Genomic DNA, 16,733 nt, shown 5'->3' with positions numbered 1-16,733 from the left:
TATTTTCAAAATAAATCTTCTGCTGACTTCCGTTTCAGTCTTTGCATTTTAGTTCAGACCCCATGGTCTCAAATACAGAATGGTCAGAATAAGAAGCACCAACTGTCACACCTTATTTGGTTTAAGTTAAATAGGTTTTCCTTGCATTGTGTATAAGCTTTTTGGCAGAAGCAGGAGTAAAATCCAGTTCTCTTGAGCAGCATTCATATCAATAATACTCCTTTTCATTCTTCTCCTGCAATCCCTGTTTTACTGACTATCCACAGTCCTAACTCTGCAATAAATGAGTCAGGACCCCTACAGCTACCATTTTCCTGTTGTATTACTGTACAATTCTCATTCATTCTCAGAGAAGTTTCATTCTGTGTGCTGAAATTTGTCAGAGAGTTGATGAAAAGAATATTAAGTAATCACCTAGCAATATCATACATGTGAACTAAATGTCTGAATTAGGTGGAACAGGTAACCTTATTTTTGATATCCACCTCTTTCTAGGTTGGTCTTAATGGCCTTTTAAATGTTCTTATTTGCTAGATCTTACTGCCTTTCTGATGTTCTTTGAATGGAAATTTCAAGGCTTTTACAGCTAATTTCCAAAGTTTTTGAAAAGGGAAAAGGAAACCATCTGAGATACTACTATATAAATGGCTACTGAAATGGTTACTGGAGCATAGTACTAGTACCTAGTACTTTGGATGTCTTTTTTCTGCTATTCAAACTGCTATTCTTTAAACAGACTTAGCATCCTCTCCTGCCTGCCCTTATTTGATCTACTTTCCCATTTGTCTACTTAATTGTCTTCTGCTCTTTTGCTGAGTTTCAACTTTCTGATGCTCCCAGATCCTACCAGAGACTCTTAGTTCAGCCAGTACAACTCATTCCCAATTCCATTCTTCCACCTCTCCTAGCTCCCTATCCTAGTCTCCTTTTCAGAGTTGTGACAGTCATGATATATCTCCTTACCCATTTTTCCACCCTTGTCTTACCAGACTCCTTTTCTATGTACCGCTTTGCCTATGACTTCTGTCTCCTCTTCATTTGACATTCTGTGCTGCATTGCCTGAGTGCCAAAAAGCAGAACAGTAAGAGCCCATGGAGACAGAGACTTCTTGCTGTCAGCCTGGATACTTGGCCTCATATTGTCACACGGAGCAGTGGCAAGGGCATGATGCATATGTTTATTGGAGTAAGGAGACAAGTGTGCTTGATGAGAAAAGACTCTTTGGAGAGGGTAACTGAAAAAATGGCAGAAGCTTCCACTAAGCACATGTCAACTGCTTTGTTTAACATCTTACAGCTTGGCAAATTGAGATAAGTGAGTATAGCAATTGGCCATTGACCTGATATTAACGGAATCAGCCAGCCAAATTTCAGTCTTCTGCTGTAGACTATGGCAGAGCTAAGGTTATTCAAGAAGAGATAAATAAGCAGCTGATTGCAGTCCATATTAGTAATAGACACTAGCCCAGCCTGGAATGTTTTCAGTGCTTTCTGAAGTTGAATCTTTATAAGCAGAGATCAGAAGGTCACCCAGACCTTTAAGTACTGCCATCCAGTAGCAGTAGTACCTCTGGGAGAGATCTTGGTTGTGCTTAGTTTGGTTGATAAAAACTTCAGTGCAAGTGTTAAAATCAGAAGTCTTTCCTGTATCTCCTTCTGTCTCAGTAATTCCTGTGACAGAGATGTGGATCGCCATGGACTTTATTTTGTTACATTAAGAAGAAAACAAATAGAAATGCACACTTCTATTCCCCAGGTACCACAGGGCCTTCCCTGTCTTAAATGTACTTATGTCGTAATAGCTCTGTGAGATAGCAGTGAGACCTGTGCAGGGCATTAAACCAAGCCCTCTAAAGTCTCGACTTAACTCCTCGGCTTAACTACCAGCTCTATTTTTGCTTACTAAAGTACTGATCTCTAGTTTTAAACAATGCCATGGGGGCACCATGTGTCATGGAGGCTGATAAAACTTGAAGGTGTATTTTGTTTTCTCAAAACCATCTGGTATTGTCAAAACTCAGGTTGTAAGTATAATAAATGAGGCCTTTTCAAAATAAAACTCTTCTGTGTTTGAACTCGCACAGTTTCAATTCATGTTTTGCCATATATAAACAAAGGTGTGTGTATACACTATGTATGCACAAGGACTCAGCAAACACAGGTTTAACCAGTATAACTCTAACACTTCATGAGTCTCAGAAGACCCATCTCAGGGAGTCTCAGCTCATTTTAGAACTCATCAGCTTCATGTGTTGTAAGATTTATTGCAATATAAAACAATGAACTCATTTATACTGTCCTATCTGCAGTTTCTGTTGGTCCCACTTCACTGCCTTTTTTTGACTAAGACCAAACCTGATTTATTGTATTTTGATAACATATGAACAAATTATTTCCTTGAGTAGTCTGCCCCCACCCTCGGCTAAAAAGTTGGATCACATTATACAAAACCTCAGCATCTGCAAGCAGATGCACAGCTTTACCAAAAGCCATGTGTTAAATTTTGTTTATATTATGTACCTGGCAACAGAGTTGATGTCCATACTCATTATTCATGGAAAAAGTGCCTCATTAGTGGGAAGGCATGCACTGTTGCTGAGCTACATCATTATGGTTTCAGAGTTCAGTGCCTGTCAATAGAGTGCAGATGAGCTAAATACTGTTGAATTCTAAAAGGATTTTTGGCTCTAAGTTGACACATATCCGTGTTACTTACAGCAGAAATAGTTATAGCTGCTGAAGAGACTGTTCTTGGTGGAATAAGCTTCTAGTATTCATAGTAAATAAGGCTTATCTGCTCTTCTTCCCTTGTTTTTTAAACTGATCATTTTTCGGTGGAGTAGATTTGCTTTTTGTGGTGCTTGGAGTAAATGATTTATTAACTTCACTGGGCTGCCAATTGCTTTGATTGTTACTTCTTGGTAGGCTGGGCACTATGTGAAAACTCAGACCTTTCAGGTAATCAGAAGTTAGATTTGTGAATGATAGATACCTGTTTATTGGATCATAATGGTGCAGTGGTTCCTCCCTAAACCTCCTCTTGCTTTCTTTTTAAAAGGACAGTGTTTCCCACGGAGACTATGAGACTTCTGGTCTGTAGGAGGAACACTTTATACATATTCTCCTTTCACTTACCCTCTTGCAAAAAAGGTGAAAGACCATGTCACTACGTAGACAGTCCTGAATTCAGAGTTCGCTTGAGAATTTAGCCCAAAGGATAAATAGATGCAGGTTTTGGGGTTTTTTTTAATATAAAGGTCTCATTCTGCTCTAAGCTATACTATATTTATTTTACTTTGAGGAATCCTCCTTCAATTTATTGTCAAATCAAGATGCACATCTTTGAAAAAAAACACTGATTAGAAACAGAGTCGTCTTTGTCTTGGAACAGTCATGGTGAATCAGTAGTGATGATATTCTCATTCAGACTTCAGAATCGACTTAGTTTGGAAAATTCTTCCATAAAAGTCATGGGGAAAAAAGGAATTTGGACCTTTACAGTAATGAAATCCAAACAGTTAACGTAGAGAAATTAATTCTCTAAAATGTAGGCTGCTCAGGACTGCTCCCATCTCTGCAATCTCCCCCCATCCAGTTTCTTCTTGTCCTTACAGTCTTATGAAATGGGTAAATTTTACCTACACTGAACTTCAAAACATTCCCTTTGTAATGAGTTACCAATTGATAAATTAATTTCAGGGAGTTTTCAATTACATTATCTATGGTCTCCAGGGTTTTTCTAAATATATATGAGATCACAGCTCCATTCTGTTCATTTCATCGCTTTAGTAAGTTTTGGTAATATTAAAACTTTCTATTTGGTGAAGCTAAGTGGTTCTTCTGGTGCAAGGAAGGATTTTATTCTGAGTTAAAGATGTAGCAAGTGGCAGTGTGGAAGCAACTATCACCTCATACACAGTCTTTTAACATCCTTTTCTTTCATTGTTTTTGTTTGAAAGAGAGGCCTTAAGAGAAAGTCAACAATTTCCTTTTAGATTAGGTCAAACTAAAACCTGCTCTACCTTCTACTAGAAGTGCAAATCAGATAAGACTTCAGGTTAGAGGAACAGCAATATCAGGAGAATAGTTTTTCATTTTTCCACGTTGAATTTTCTTTAGCTTTTGCTTCTGAAACCATTTTCTTTCCCTCATGTCAATATCATTTGTCGCTTGAGCTATGTCTTTGCATCAGTTCTTTGTTCATACTGTCTGGTTTCTTTTTTGCCATATGAGTCTGTGGTTTCATTGATTTCTCCTGCTTGTACAAATGCACACAAAATCTAAACTAACTGTGCTGATCTTTGTTCTTGCTAACTTTGTAAAGGAAAAGTGGTTCCTTCCCCTCTAGGTGCAATTAGAATGGTCAAATCGAAGAGCTTGAGACCTGCCTGGTATTAATCTCAGACACTGAAACAAGAGTTGCATACAAAATGCTTACAACCAAGAGTGACTCTCAAAACCTTTCCATATCTGAACAGTTTAAGTAATGGTTGGGATTATGGCGAAATAAAACACACTTCCTTTGTGCTGAAATATTTTACCATATTATCAGGCAACAGGAACCCGGGCCTTAATATATGAAATGGCTATGTATTTCTGTTTGAGTGGCGTGTACCTACTTGTGAGGAAGAATGTCCAAAATACAGAAAATCAGGGCTGCTGTATGCTGCAAGCACAAAGGAAGTGTTAGATCAGGGTGTTTCTATGTTTGCTACCTCCAGAATGTTTCCTGCCATCTTTCATTCAAAAAGGACTCAAGCAATGACCATTCTGTAGTTCTCATGGGAGATAATACCATGAGGTAGTAGATTTTTCTGACAAGGTTTTTTTCCCGCAGCACTCAGTTTATATTTTCCTCTATTGAATTCTTGCATTTAACCATTTGGACAACTTAATTCGTTTTCTTCCTTAATATTTGTATCTTTCTAAATGGCTGCCTCTCCTTTTTGTCACCCCTGATCCAGGCTGCACATATTTATGTACTAGAACTTTTTCAGTCTTTCCCATAAGCAGTTCCTTCTGCCACATGTGCAAGAGCAGGCCATCTAGTCTGCAGATGCAAAGAATTGGAGAGTTTGGTGCTGACAGGGGCAAATATTGGTCTATCACTTAGACACAGAGTCTGTGGAGAGTCTGTGAGGGAGTCAGAGCTGTAGTTCATCCCCCAATCCACACTGTCCTGGAAATCGTCATTTTTTACCCGTTCACTGAATTTCTTCCAATTAGCGACATATTTGCATTTTGTATTTAGAAATATGTGAGTGAATCTAGCAGCATAAGTGTAGTCTCTTTCCAGTGCTAACTGAGAAGGAACCAGCAGTTTGACTGCAAGGACCATAGGGTGTGCAAACTCTGACCACTAGATCTATCAGCATGTTTTAGCAAATAAGTCTATTAATGTTGATAAGACTGCTCACCTCCTTGTAGTTAAGCCCATAGGAATCTATACTGTTGACTTGGAAATAAAATACACTTTGGGGACAAAATAGAGAATAACTTCTGATTAGTGATTTAGATTTCCTATTTACTAATAACTAAAATATTTGCAACCTGCCTGTCTTTTCACATTTAGAGACTCCTGATGATTTGGACAGGGGAAGTTGCACCATATCCAGATTCATCATTTCCTGTTTTAGTGGCTATTTCGTGAGAACAATAGATCCCATGACCTATTCAGGCAGCATATGGCATATTCTGAATGCTACCATAAATCAGGGAAGTAATGATACTATAGTTGCAAATCTCTATCCACAGCATCTTTCCATTAGTTCGCTGTCACAAGCAATCTCTTCCAAAGCAAACCACCTCTAAGAATTCACTTTCCCAACCCTCCCTATAGCTGACTGGGGCTAGTCCAAAGAAAATGCTCATAAATTAAGTCTAGACTATTTTGTATTCTGTTTAAAGATACAAGCAGTAAGGAAGGAGGAGATTCTTTTTCAGATTGACACGTCAGTTCTTATTAGGCAAAAATGTCCTGATGATTTTGACAACAGAATAGCAGTCACATATTTCAGCACATTGTGGGAGCTCCACGAGTAATCACAGGAGGGTGGGAAACAGTATATGTGAAGATATTTTGCCAGATGGCTCACAGAGCTGGACACACTCATTTATGAAAACCTTCACTTTGGTTCCTGACAGAAGAGTTATCTCCTAGGGCTAGTTTAGACTTGATTCCCATGCTAAATTCAAGTTGTAACCAGACATAATTCTCTGTGCTGCTCTCTAAAATATGAGGGTTCGGTTTAGGAAATGAAACCTATATTATATAAAGATTTTAGTTTAACAGCAGTCAGACCAGGATATAACAGAGCCAAATACTTATGGTCTAATTCAAGGCAAGCAAAAAAACAAAACGCAGAGGGGAAGCAGGCATGGACCTACTAAGGGAGATCACTATCTCCACAGCAACATAAACATGAGCATTTGTATGTATTTTGTGCATTGCCAGGGGACTCTAGGTATTATCCTCAAATAATTGCTGCTTGCTCATTAGAAGCATAGTACTGGAAGAGGCCTCCTGGGTGAGTCAGGTTCCCTGCTGTTACATTCACTACATGATATTATCCTTTCCATGAGCTGAGCAAGCTCTGTCCTAAAATTAGCTATTCTGTTTGCCCCATTATTCCACCTGGATATCTGCCCCAACCTTGACTTCTTAGAAAACTTCTTTTAGTCTCCAACCTAAATTTAATTCTGGACTGTTTACTCTTCTGTCAACATTGTCCTTTACATAAACAGCACTTCTCCTTTCCTGGTGTTCCAGGGTGTATGGAACAGCTATATCTTCTCTCAGACTTTATTTCATTTGGATTGATACAAGACATTGATTACATTACGATGCTGTCTTTTTGTTTACTTTTGTTGTTCTTGACCATGGATGATCAGATTCCAACACAATGTTCTCTTGAAAAATCCTGTTCCTTCTGCAGAGATGACTACGGTGATGTGCATGACTAAGAGTCAGACTCTTTCACTATATCTATGATTTGATAACAAAATTTGTACTAAAAGACAGAGACTGATACGTCCTGAGAAAGATCGCTTTAGTGGAAATAGATTTTAACATATAATATTAAGGAAAACCTGGTCTAAATAGGGTTATTGGAGGTGCTTATAAATGACAGGAGGAGAAAACATTTAAAGTGTTCTCAGATATATTTTTGTAGTTTCTATTAGTGCAGTAATTAACAAATCTATCACCCAGACTACCCTGCATGCTCTTGATTTTAATTACTTCAGTCACTTCAGTTAAATAGTCTGGTGATATTATAGTTGGAATATATTATAGTCGAACCTCCAACAAGATCTTTACATCTCATACTTGAAATACAGGTGCATATAAAAACAACATAGAGAATTTAATAGGTACCTTTTTAAAGTGCATAAGTCATTTGACACCATTATCTGTCTAACAGAAAATGTTCAGCTTGGTTGCACACTGGTTGTTAATAAATAAAGAATGGTGACCAGTGAGATGACTTACTTGTCCTCTTTTAACTCTTTTTAGGAGCCCTGTCTTGCAAGGCACAGAGGTTCGGTAAATCACAAGCTTCTCTTAACCTGTAGTGTTACCAAGCCATACCATAAATCGTCACCTGTCATATTCCTAATTGCATTTAATGACAAACACAGGGATAAATAGTTTCTTAGAAAAATATTCCAGATGACCATCCTCCGGTCTTACAGAGGGCTTAGTCCAGTGCCTTGAATTTAGTATGCTGATTGTATTTTAGGTGATGTAGATGCAATAGGAAGCCAATGTAACGTTATCTCAGGGCAAAATGCTTCTTATTACTTACTAGTTCATTGGTAGCAGGCAGTGTGCGGAAGTGTTTGAAGAATCCAGCACTTAACAGTTACATGAGAAAAAAAAAAGAAAACTTATCTTTAACTTTTAAATGCCAGAGTATCTCAGGCATTTTGTAATACGTACCTGTTAAATTACTAATGTGGAAGTCAGTTCTTCTGCATTACAATGGAAATAAATCTGTTGCCAAAGTCTGTTAAGCAGCATTTATTTCTACACTTTGGACACTTTGTACCAATCTGCTGATAGAAAGCAAGTATAAATAAAGTTGAATTAATTAATTAAGTCAGATTTATGGCTACTTTGTGTCTCTGGTACAGCATAAAATGGCCAAAGACTGACTGGTGAATATTTTGGTCCAAGATTCCCATAAAAAGCAAAACACATTATTTTCCTGTTAATCCTTAACTGCAGTACATTTATTGGTTGTTTGCTTGCATGTCAAATCTGTTATTACTTCAATAGCTGGCTTAACATATATAGCTGCCATGTATTTATATTAAACTCCTTTCGAGTGAAAACAAATGAAGGGAATAAGATTGCCCTCTGCTATTTCTTATTTTGTGAATTATGGAAAAAATTCATGTTTTCTACGTTACCTAAGCATTTATGTATGAAGTAATGAAATCTTTAATTATATCCCTGTCATGCCAGACTTTAAATTAGTTCTCTAATTAACTCAGTTGCTGCTTAAAGAGCAGTTCCAGTGATCATTGCTTGGATATAAATCTAAAATCTGTGTGACATGGGATTACATGGCCAAGAGCAGAACGTACTCAAGTCAGTTGACGATTTCATGCTTCCCTTTTTTTAGTGTTTTTTTTTCTTAATAAATGCCCACTGTGTTGAAGTATCAGTCAAACATTTCTCTTTCTGCAGGCTTTTAAGAGTTCAGATGTTTACTTTTTTCTTTCTTTTCAACAGATATAAGCTTACCAAAATCAGCAACAATATGTTACACAGCTGCATTGCTCAAAGCCAGAGCTGTCTCTGACAAGTAAGTGCATAAGAACCACTGTCCAGCAAAAATCCTAATTTAACTGAAGATTTCTCTTAGCTGATCTGCCGAGCCCACACCCTAACAATCTGCTGGGTTAGCAGGAGAATTATATCCTGCAGTAAATTCGCGTAATGACTTTATATATAAGAAGAATTTCTATTGACCAAACATTGCACTTCAAATATTACAGAAGAAAAGAAGAGAAATAGCATATATTCAATTTGTGTTTCAGTCTTAAGTATACTATCTGGGGAGCAGTGGCTTCCTGGGTAGTATAATGAAGATGCAACTAAAAGGTGCTGTGTGGCTGGACATCTTCACTTTGTATAAAACTGACCCCCAAAAGGTAACACATAAATGTGGATACAGTGGTAGCAATGTTATTCTACAAGTGCTGTCAGAAGATTGTTCATTTACTTAAATAGCAGCAGGTGGATTTAGCGTTACTATGTCAGGGCTTCTGACAGGTAGATGGTGCTCATATTTTTAGAGACACAAGTATCCGCTCATTCCTGTTATGTTTTTCTCTTGGGTCTCAATTTTCCAAGATGCTGAGCACATCTACTTGATGCCGGTGGACTTGAGAGCATTGGCCCACTTTGAAAGGTTGCTCAGCTCCTTGTGAGATGGAGCCCGAATATCCAGATTCTGCTCTCAGGTGCCTTCACACAAATCCCAGGCAGGAGTTGTGTCTGTGCACCTGAGGGTTGAATGCCTCCCTAAAGTAGGAAAGCAAGTAGAGTGGAAAGCCGTTTTCTGAACTGCATCCTGACAGTTTTTGCTTTTAAAGTGTATGTACACATCAAGATCTAAGTAATTTTCTTTCATTCTTTTTATCCTGTAGATCGCCAGTACCTACTGCAACATCTTTCCTCCCTACACAGCGACTCCAGCTTGGGAGGGCAGGGCTAAGGTTGTCACAGCTTTCCCTGTGGTGTCTGCCTGCCAAGTACAGCTCTGGAGTTAGCCGTGGGGTGTGAGGTGAGAAAGAGATTGCATGGTCTGGTTTTTCATTCACTGGGGCAGATGATTTGCCCACAGTTTGGGCATGCTACCCTAAATGGTGCTGTGGCCAGTAGACCACCCACTACTGCTGCTGCATCGTGCTTCCATCCCAACCTGACCCAGGGGCATTGGGTTGGGAACCTCCCTAAAACATTCCCAAATCTATTTTTAATAGAAACTCTTCAGCAATTATTTGGCATTGGGTTTTTTTACTTTTCTTTTTTCTGCAATTTCTGCCTTGAATATGCCCCCTAGAAAGATACATAGAGCAAATTTAGATTAGTGACAGAGAAAGTACTGACTATTTGAACTGACTTCCTGCTATGATTAGATGCAAATACGCTTTCCACTTCTGCTGGGATTTTCATTGGCCTTGATGTAATAGGTCACTCAGAGTTTCCACTTACTATGGAACTTTGGAGAGCATAGGAAATTGGCTCAGTCTGGTTACATGGGCCCATGGTCTAGATTCCTTTTCTGATTTTTACTTGCTAACATTTCTGACCTAATGTGTTTGTGTCCTTACTTTTGTAGATTTTCTCCAGAGGCTGCCTCAAGGCGAGGGCTGAGTACAGCAGAGATGAATGCAGTAGAAGCTATTCACAGAGCAGTAGAATTTAATCCACATGTGCCAAAAGTGAGTATGGAGAAAATGTTGTAGAGTTAACACAGTTGAAGACCTAGCTCCTGATTTTTCTGTTAGATTAACAAGTTGATGTTGTGGAAATGGGAGCAAACAATGGTGAGGGAAAAAAGCAGATAGCATGCACAGTTTTTTTCATTTGGGATTTCCCATTATGTGCCTTCTGCTACGGACCTTGCAATTTGAAATTTTAACAGCAGTGAGTCTTCTGTTGTGGGCAACAGTTACATACTGGATTGGGGCAGCAGGCATCACCAGATGCTATGTTACAGGACAGAAGTCTACATAGAGATAGATTATTCTTTACACAATAGTCATAAAAGATCTAGTTTAAAATAGCATATTGTCTTTGTTTTAAAGATTGTGCGTAAGAATGTATTTTCAGGATGCTATACAAAGGAACCTAGCTTTGGAGTTCCTGATATGCTTCATATAAATTGCATTAGTAATGCCTTATGCATTACCTTGTCATTAAGCTCTGAAAACTTAAAGCTCATGGATGAAGAATCGCTGAAACTACGAAGTTCAGTAAGAAAAGAGATTTATGTTCTAATTCCCTAATCCCCTCCCTAGATACATATCACAGCAATAAGAATCTTGCCTCTTGGTTACTAAGGGTTAATGTATTTTATTATTTTCTCACCTGTTACTCAGTACTGCAGTATGTAGGTTCACAGTAAAGAAAGACACATTAAGGGCAGATGCTTTTTCACCCTCAGAGATCTGCCTCTGTACTTCAGCCCCCAAACCTACTGTGAGTCCAGTATTGCACTCTGAAAGCAAGCAGCATCCACTGGGGAGCAGAAGCCTGAGGTGTGTTAAAACAGGGACCCTACATATCAGTCACAGTTGAACACTAAGTTTGGTCCAAAGAAAAAAAATCTCAACTGTATGTACATATGTATGGCAGAAAGTTCTTCCCCATGTATGTCAGAAATTAAGCATTTTGTCTGTAAGATACATGTCTTATGCCAGCCACTAAATAGCATGGTTTAGCTACCTGAAAGTTGGGCTTCAGCAAAAATAAAAAGGAGCTATCTTAGACATCTCCTCTATACAGATTTTCCCTTCAAGGTGCCTCTCTGCATTGACTGTTTTCAAGTAAATGCCTGAATTTTAGAGAACAAGATTTAGGTGAGATGAGTGCATTTCTATTATTAGCTGATCTCTACTCTTGCACCAAGCTGTTTAGAAGATACTAAGTACAGTTTGGTTCCATAACTGCTCCCGAGGAACTGTTTTATTTTCTCCATCCTCCTGGGTTCTTGTCCAAACACAATCATTGATACTTCTCTTCTAGCTGGTTGCCTCTTTGCCTCTCTATTCCAGTCCTCCTCTGGGTGAAACTTTCCAGATGTTTTACACAAGCCCAGACAGAGTACTGTATCCTTTCTGTCTCTAAAAAGAAAAAAAAGGAAAAAAAAAAAAAAGAAAAAAGTGGAGGACTAGCTTGCAAAGCAAAAATACAAGTTTAGCCTGGCATGAGCTGTCCTTGGGAGCCTATTCTGTTTTCCTCACTTACCTGCATGCTTCTGATCATTCTTTCTTTCAATAGCTTTTCTAAAAGTTGGCACACTAATGAGTCCATACTAACATATATTATTTCCCTCCTTATTAAATAAGCAATACTGCATTTACTTTTCTTTTTACAGAGAATTACATACATACATTATATAACATCACTTTATTCTCGTTTTGTTTTTTTGTTTTAGGTCGTTAGTGCCAGGTTGGTTATTTTCAGGGCCAGTTCTTTTCCTGTTCAGAGATGGAGATTACTGGCTGCAGTGGTTTTCCACTTCTATATGCATTCCTAATGCTCATCCTGCTATTGTCCCCAATTTCAACATTACCATGAAACTGAAGCTGTCTTCATGTACTACCTTTTCCGTTATTCCCTGTTTTCTGTTTATACTTATCAGCCTTCATTTCCTTTGCAAAATCTGACTTAGTTTAAGCTGCAGTTAAACCATAATTTCTGTGCTTTCAGAGCTCCAAGACACTGCTTTGCTTGCAGATCAGTCTTTTCGTCTATCCCTTGTGACCCTCTGCACACTCCCCAATTTCTGTTAAGGTGACTGTTAATTAAAAGACAGAATCTCTCTTTTTGACAGGTAGCCCCAACTGTGGAATGCAAATTTCACATTATTTTTTCTATTTCTGATTTAAAGAAACTTCAGTCCTCTACCTCATTTAAGTTCCTGAGCTTTTCAATCTAGTTCACATCATTAATTGATTCCCCCGGTTTTTCAGAGTCTATATTTTTGAAATTGAAAACCTTTGTGAGATGTATAAATTGTCAGTATAATGAGGTGGTAAAGGAAGCAGGCTCAGGGGGAGTTACTTCATATTTTAACATTGAAACAGTGTAGCCTAATACAGATTAACATACAGCACTGCTAATTTCACACTCGTGTTCTTTCTTCTATTAGCCAAAGGATATTAAGGTGGCTGTAATGTCTTTGTGGTTATAATTCTACGCAGAGCGTAAATTCTATGAATTTTATGCCTTAGTTTCCAGCTCAATTATGATTGAAGTCATATCCAGTTTGTTCTTAAATGGAGATAAGTTTTAGCAAGCAATGTCACAAAAAATCTAACAGTGCCACAAAACTGATTTATCAAACACTGTAATAAGTCTCTTGTTCAGACTGAGGGAAAAATAAATTATAAAGTTGACAAATTATTTAAAGCATTTGCAGAGTTCTTAGTAGAAGGCTTGAAAATAGGGAACTATCATATTAGAGAGAAAACTATATATACTATCATAGAATCATAGAATGAGTAAGGTTGGAAGGGACCTCTGGAGATCATCTAGTCCAACCTCCCTGCTCAGCAGCGTCACCTAGAGCATGTTAGACAGGGTTGCATCCAGGCGGGCCTTGAAGATCTCCAGAGAAGGAGACTCCACAACCTGTCGGGGCAACCTGCTCCAGTGCTCTGTCACTCTCACAGGGAAGAAATTCCCCCTCACGTTCAGGCGGAACTTCCTGTGCTTCAGTTTCTGCCCATTGCCTCTTGTCCTGTCACATGGGACAACTGAAAAGAATTTGTTCCCATCCCCCTGATACCCTCCCTTCAGGTACTTGTAGACATCGATAAGATCCCCCCTCAGGCTTCTCTTCCACAGGCTGAAGAGGCCCAGCTCTCGCAGCCGTTCCTCAGAGGGCAGATGCTCCAGCCCTCTGATCATCTTCGTAGCCCTATGCTGGACTCTCTCCAGCAGCTCCATGTCTCTCTTGTACTGGGGAGCCCAGAACTGGACACAGTACTCGAGATGAGGCCTCCCCAGGGCTGAGTAGAGGGGCAGGATCACCTCCCTCGACCTGCTGGCAACAGTCTTCCTAATGTACCCCAGGAGACCATTGGCCTTCTTGGCCACAAGGGCACATTGCTGGCTCATGGTCAACCTGTCATCCACCAGCACTCCCAGGTCCTTCTCTGCAGAGCTGCTCTCCAGAAGGTCAGCCCCCAGCTTGTACTGCTGTGTGGGGTTATTTCTCCCTGGGTGCAGGACTCTGCACTTGCCCTTGTTGAACCTCAGGAGGTTCCTCTCTGCCCAACTCTCCAACCTGTCCAGGTCTCTCTGAATGACAGCACAGGCCTCAGGTGGATCAGCCACTCCTCCCAGCTTGGGATCATCGGCAAACTTGCTGAGGAGGCACTCTGTCCCCTCATCCAGGTCACTGATGAAAAAGTTGAACAGAATGGGGCCCAGTACTGAGCCCTGGGGGACACCACTAGCCACAGGCCTCCAACTAGACTCCACGCCACTGATGACAACCCTCTGAAGTATTAGGACGAGAACTTAAAAAGTTCGATATATTTCTGTTTTGTGTTAGAATGAGGTTTTGCCATTTTAAGTACAAGTTGTTATAGTTAGAATCATCACATGAAAGGGCTATTACTATTCAGTAATGTTCTGCATTTTAGAGACATTTAACTGGAAATAGCAAATCTTTGCTAATGAGATTGTGAGACAATGGGAAAGCAGGGAATACAGTCTGAACACCTTCACAGATGTTGCTGAGCTGGACTTAGAAACAAAGGGCTACTGTTGCGGCCTAATACAGGTTTATGTAAAACAAACACTGGATTCTTACAATGCTGTTATTTTCCCTAACAGATCTATAGCCAGATTCCAGTCCAGTGCTCCATAATGATGTTGCAGATGTCAGATATACTTCTTAAAACGTTCTGTTGAACGTAATTCAAAGATGTAGGAATCCTTTAAGAAGAAACATTTTTAAATATCCCAGATTCTCATTGTTACGCAGAGGTGAGAAACCCTGCAAAAACACCTACCTTCCACATAGAAGTCATCATGTATGCATGATTCCAGGAGTCCTCTCAGTATATATGTGCTCAGTACCTACGTAAAGCTGTTGGCAAAAGAAGATAGAACTACAGTTACTGGTGCACTGAAAATCATTCTAATAAGTAAATACGTTCATTGTCCATTATAAAGTGATTTTGAGTGAAAAGGAACTGGTCATCCTTAGATCTAAAAGATAAGGAAAATAGAAAATGCTGGTAAACAGTCTGGCTATGGAACTTTGTTTACCCAGTTATTAGTTGTGAATCTGATTTGCATGCTTGTGAGCAAATGGGCAAAATCAAAATTCTTCTCTAGAAAATACTGGAATTCTTTGAACAAAGCAAAGAGCCATAAATTCCACTAAGAGAAGAATCGCAACAAACTGTATCATTTGTTTATCCCATAGTTCTGGCCTAGAGATCTTAATTATCTTCATTCAACCCTTCAGGGCCATTCTCTTTCTCTAACTCTATTTTATCTTGAACCACAGGATGGTTGAGGTTGGAAGGGACCTTTAGAGAGCGTCTAGTCCAAGCCCCCTGCTCAAGCAAGATCCCTTAGAGCAGGCTACCCAGGACCATGTCCAAACATCTTTTGAATATCTCCGAAGATGGAGACTCCATCACCTCTGTAGGCAACCTGTTCCAGTGCTCGGATACCCTCACAATAAAAAAGTTTTTCCTTAGATTCGGACAGAAGCTTCCTGTGTTTCAGTTTGTGCCCAGTGCCTCTTGTCTTTCACTGGGCACTACCAAAAATTGTTTGCCCTCATTTTCTTTACACCCTCCCTTCATATATTTATACACATTAACAGGATCCCCTGTCATTCTTTTCTGCTCCACGCTAAACAGTCCCAGCTCTCCCAGCCTTTCCTCATATGAGAGGTGCTCCAATCTCTTAATCATCTTAGTAGCCCTTCACTGGACTCACTCCAGTAGCTCCATACATATTTCTCTTATATTGTGTGTACACATTTCTCTTATACTGCGGAGCCCAGAAGTGGACCCAGCACTCCAGGTGTGGCCTCACCAGGGCTGAATAGAGGGGGAGGATTACCTCTCTTGGCTTCCTTGCAATGCTCTTCCTTCTGCAGTCCAGCATGCCACTAGCCGCCTTTGCCACAAGAGCACATCGATACTACTCATGGTCAGCTTGAGTTGTTCAGTTGTATGCCAATGAATTGCTCATCAGCTTTTCTCTTTGCTTCTTTTTGGTGTGAGCATATAAAATGTCTACATTTTATTCAAACATCTGTCTTAAATGAGATTCTAGGGAGTAGTATACCTTTGTTTTAATGTAGTGTTATGTACTGTAGATTGTTGGTCTCAAAGAAGCATGCTGACACTGTCTGACAACATGCTGCTCAGAAATTTAGGCATTTAAAAACAAGAAGGTTTTATTGACAATTTGTGACAGGTGTCATTAAACAGGTGGGATATCAGTATCATTCTAGAGGGATATGTATAGAAAAGAGTGTAGTACATCCTGGGTCATGGAGAGTATACAATTCATGGGGTTTATGGAAGAAAAAACACAAGACTATCGATATTGTGATATTGTGTTTGGAGCTTGTATGTAATGCAGCTAACCCAAGCTAATGCTGATAAAATACTACAGCTGTTTCTGGGATGTTCCTCAATTGTGTAACACCCTTTCCAAACTGATTTGCAAGGCTTCCTCCCTGCATTCAAACTCCTCCTGGAAAGCCCTGTCTCTTGTGTCATTTGTAAGATGTTAGCTATTCAGTAAAGTGAAAGGGGAGAGAAAACAGATGTAGGTCCATATATCTATTTGTTAAAAGTAACCCGGAAGCGTGCTGTGCACGTAGCTGAATGGGTTTGCTGTGTAAGCCAAGGGTTTGAGATGATCTAATGAGACTACCTGCTGAAGTCTGTGGCAATTTAATCAGACAACTTAAATACTGATATTACTTAAGTCCCAGTTTTGTATGTAAACT

General features: G+C 39.4%; 1 protein-coding gene across 3 annotated transcripts in view; it reads left to right on the top strand.

The window, feature by feature from the left end:
- Positions 1–16,733, top strand: part of ST7 (suppression of tumorigenicity 7) — a 158,541-nt gene that overhangs the window by 119,874 nt on the left and 21,934 nt on the right. For all 3 annotated transcript variants that reach the window (XM_062566894.1, XM_062566884.1, XM_062566902.1), the window contains 2 exons: positions 8,738–8,810; positions 10,353–10,455. In XM_062566894.1, coding sequence (XP_062422878.1) covers positions 8,738–8,810; positions 10,353–10,455 — 176 coding nt within the window. The remainder of the gene's footprint in view (positions 1–8,737; positions 8,811–10,352; positions 10,456–16,733) is intronic.

This window comes from Rhea pennata, chromosome 1 (assembly GCF_028389875.1).
Source record: "Rhea pennata isolate bPtePen1 chromosome 1, bPtePen1.pri, whole genome shotgun sequence".
NCBI lineage: Eukaryota > Metazoa > Chordata > Aves > Rheiformes > Rheidae > Rhea > Rhea pennata.
The sequence above is the reverse complement of the archived record's forward strand: the minus strand, read 5'-3'. Positions and strand labels throughout refer to the sequence as shown.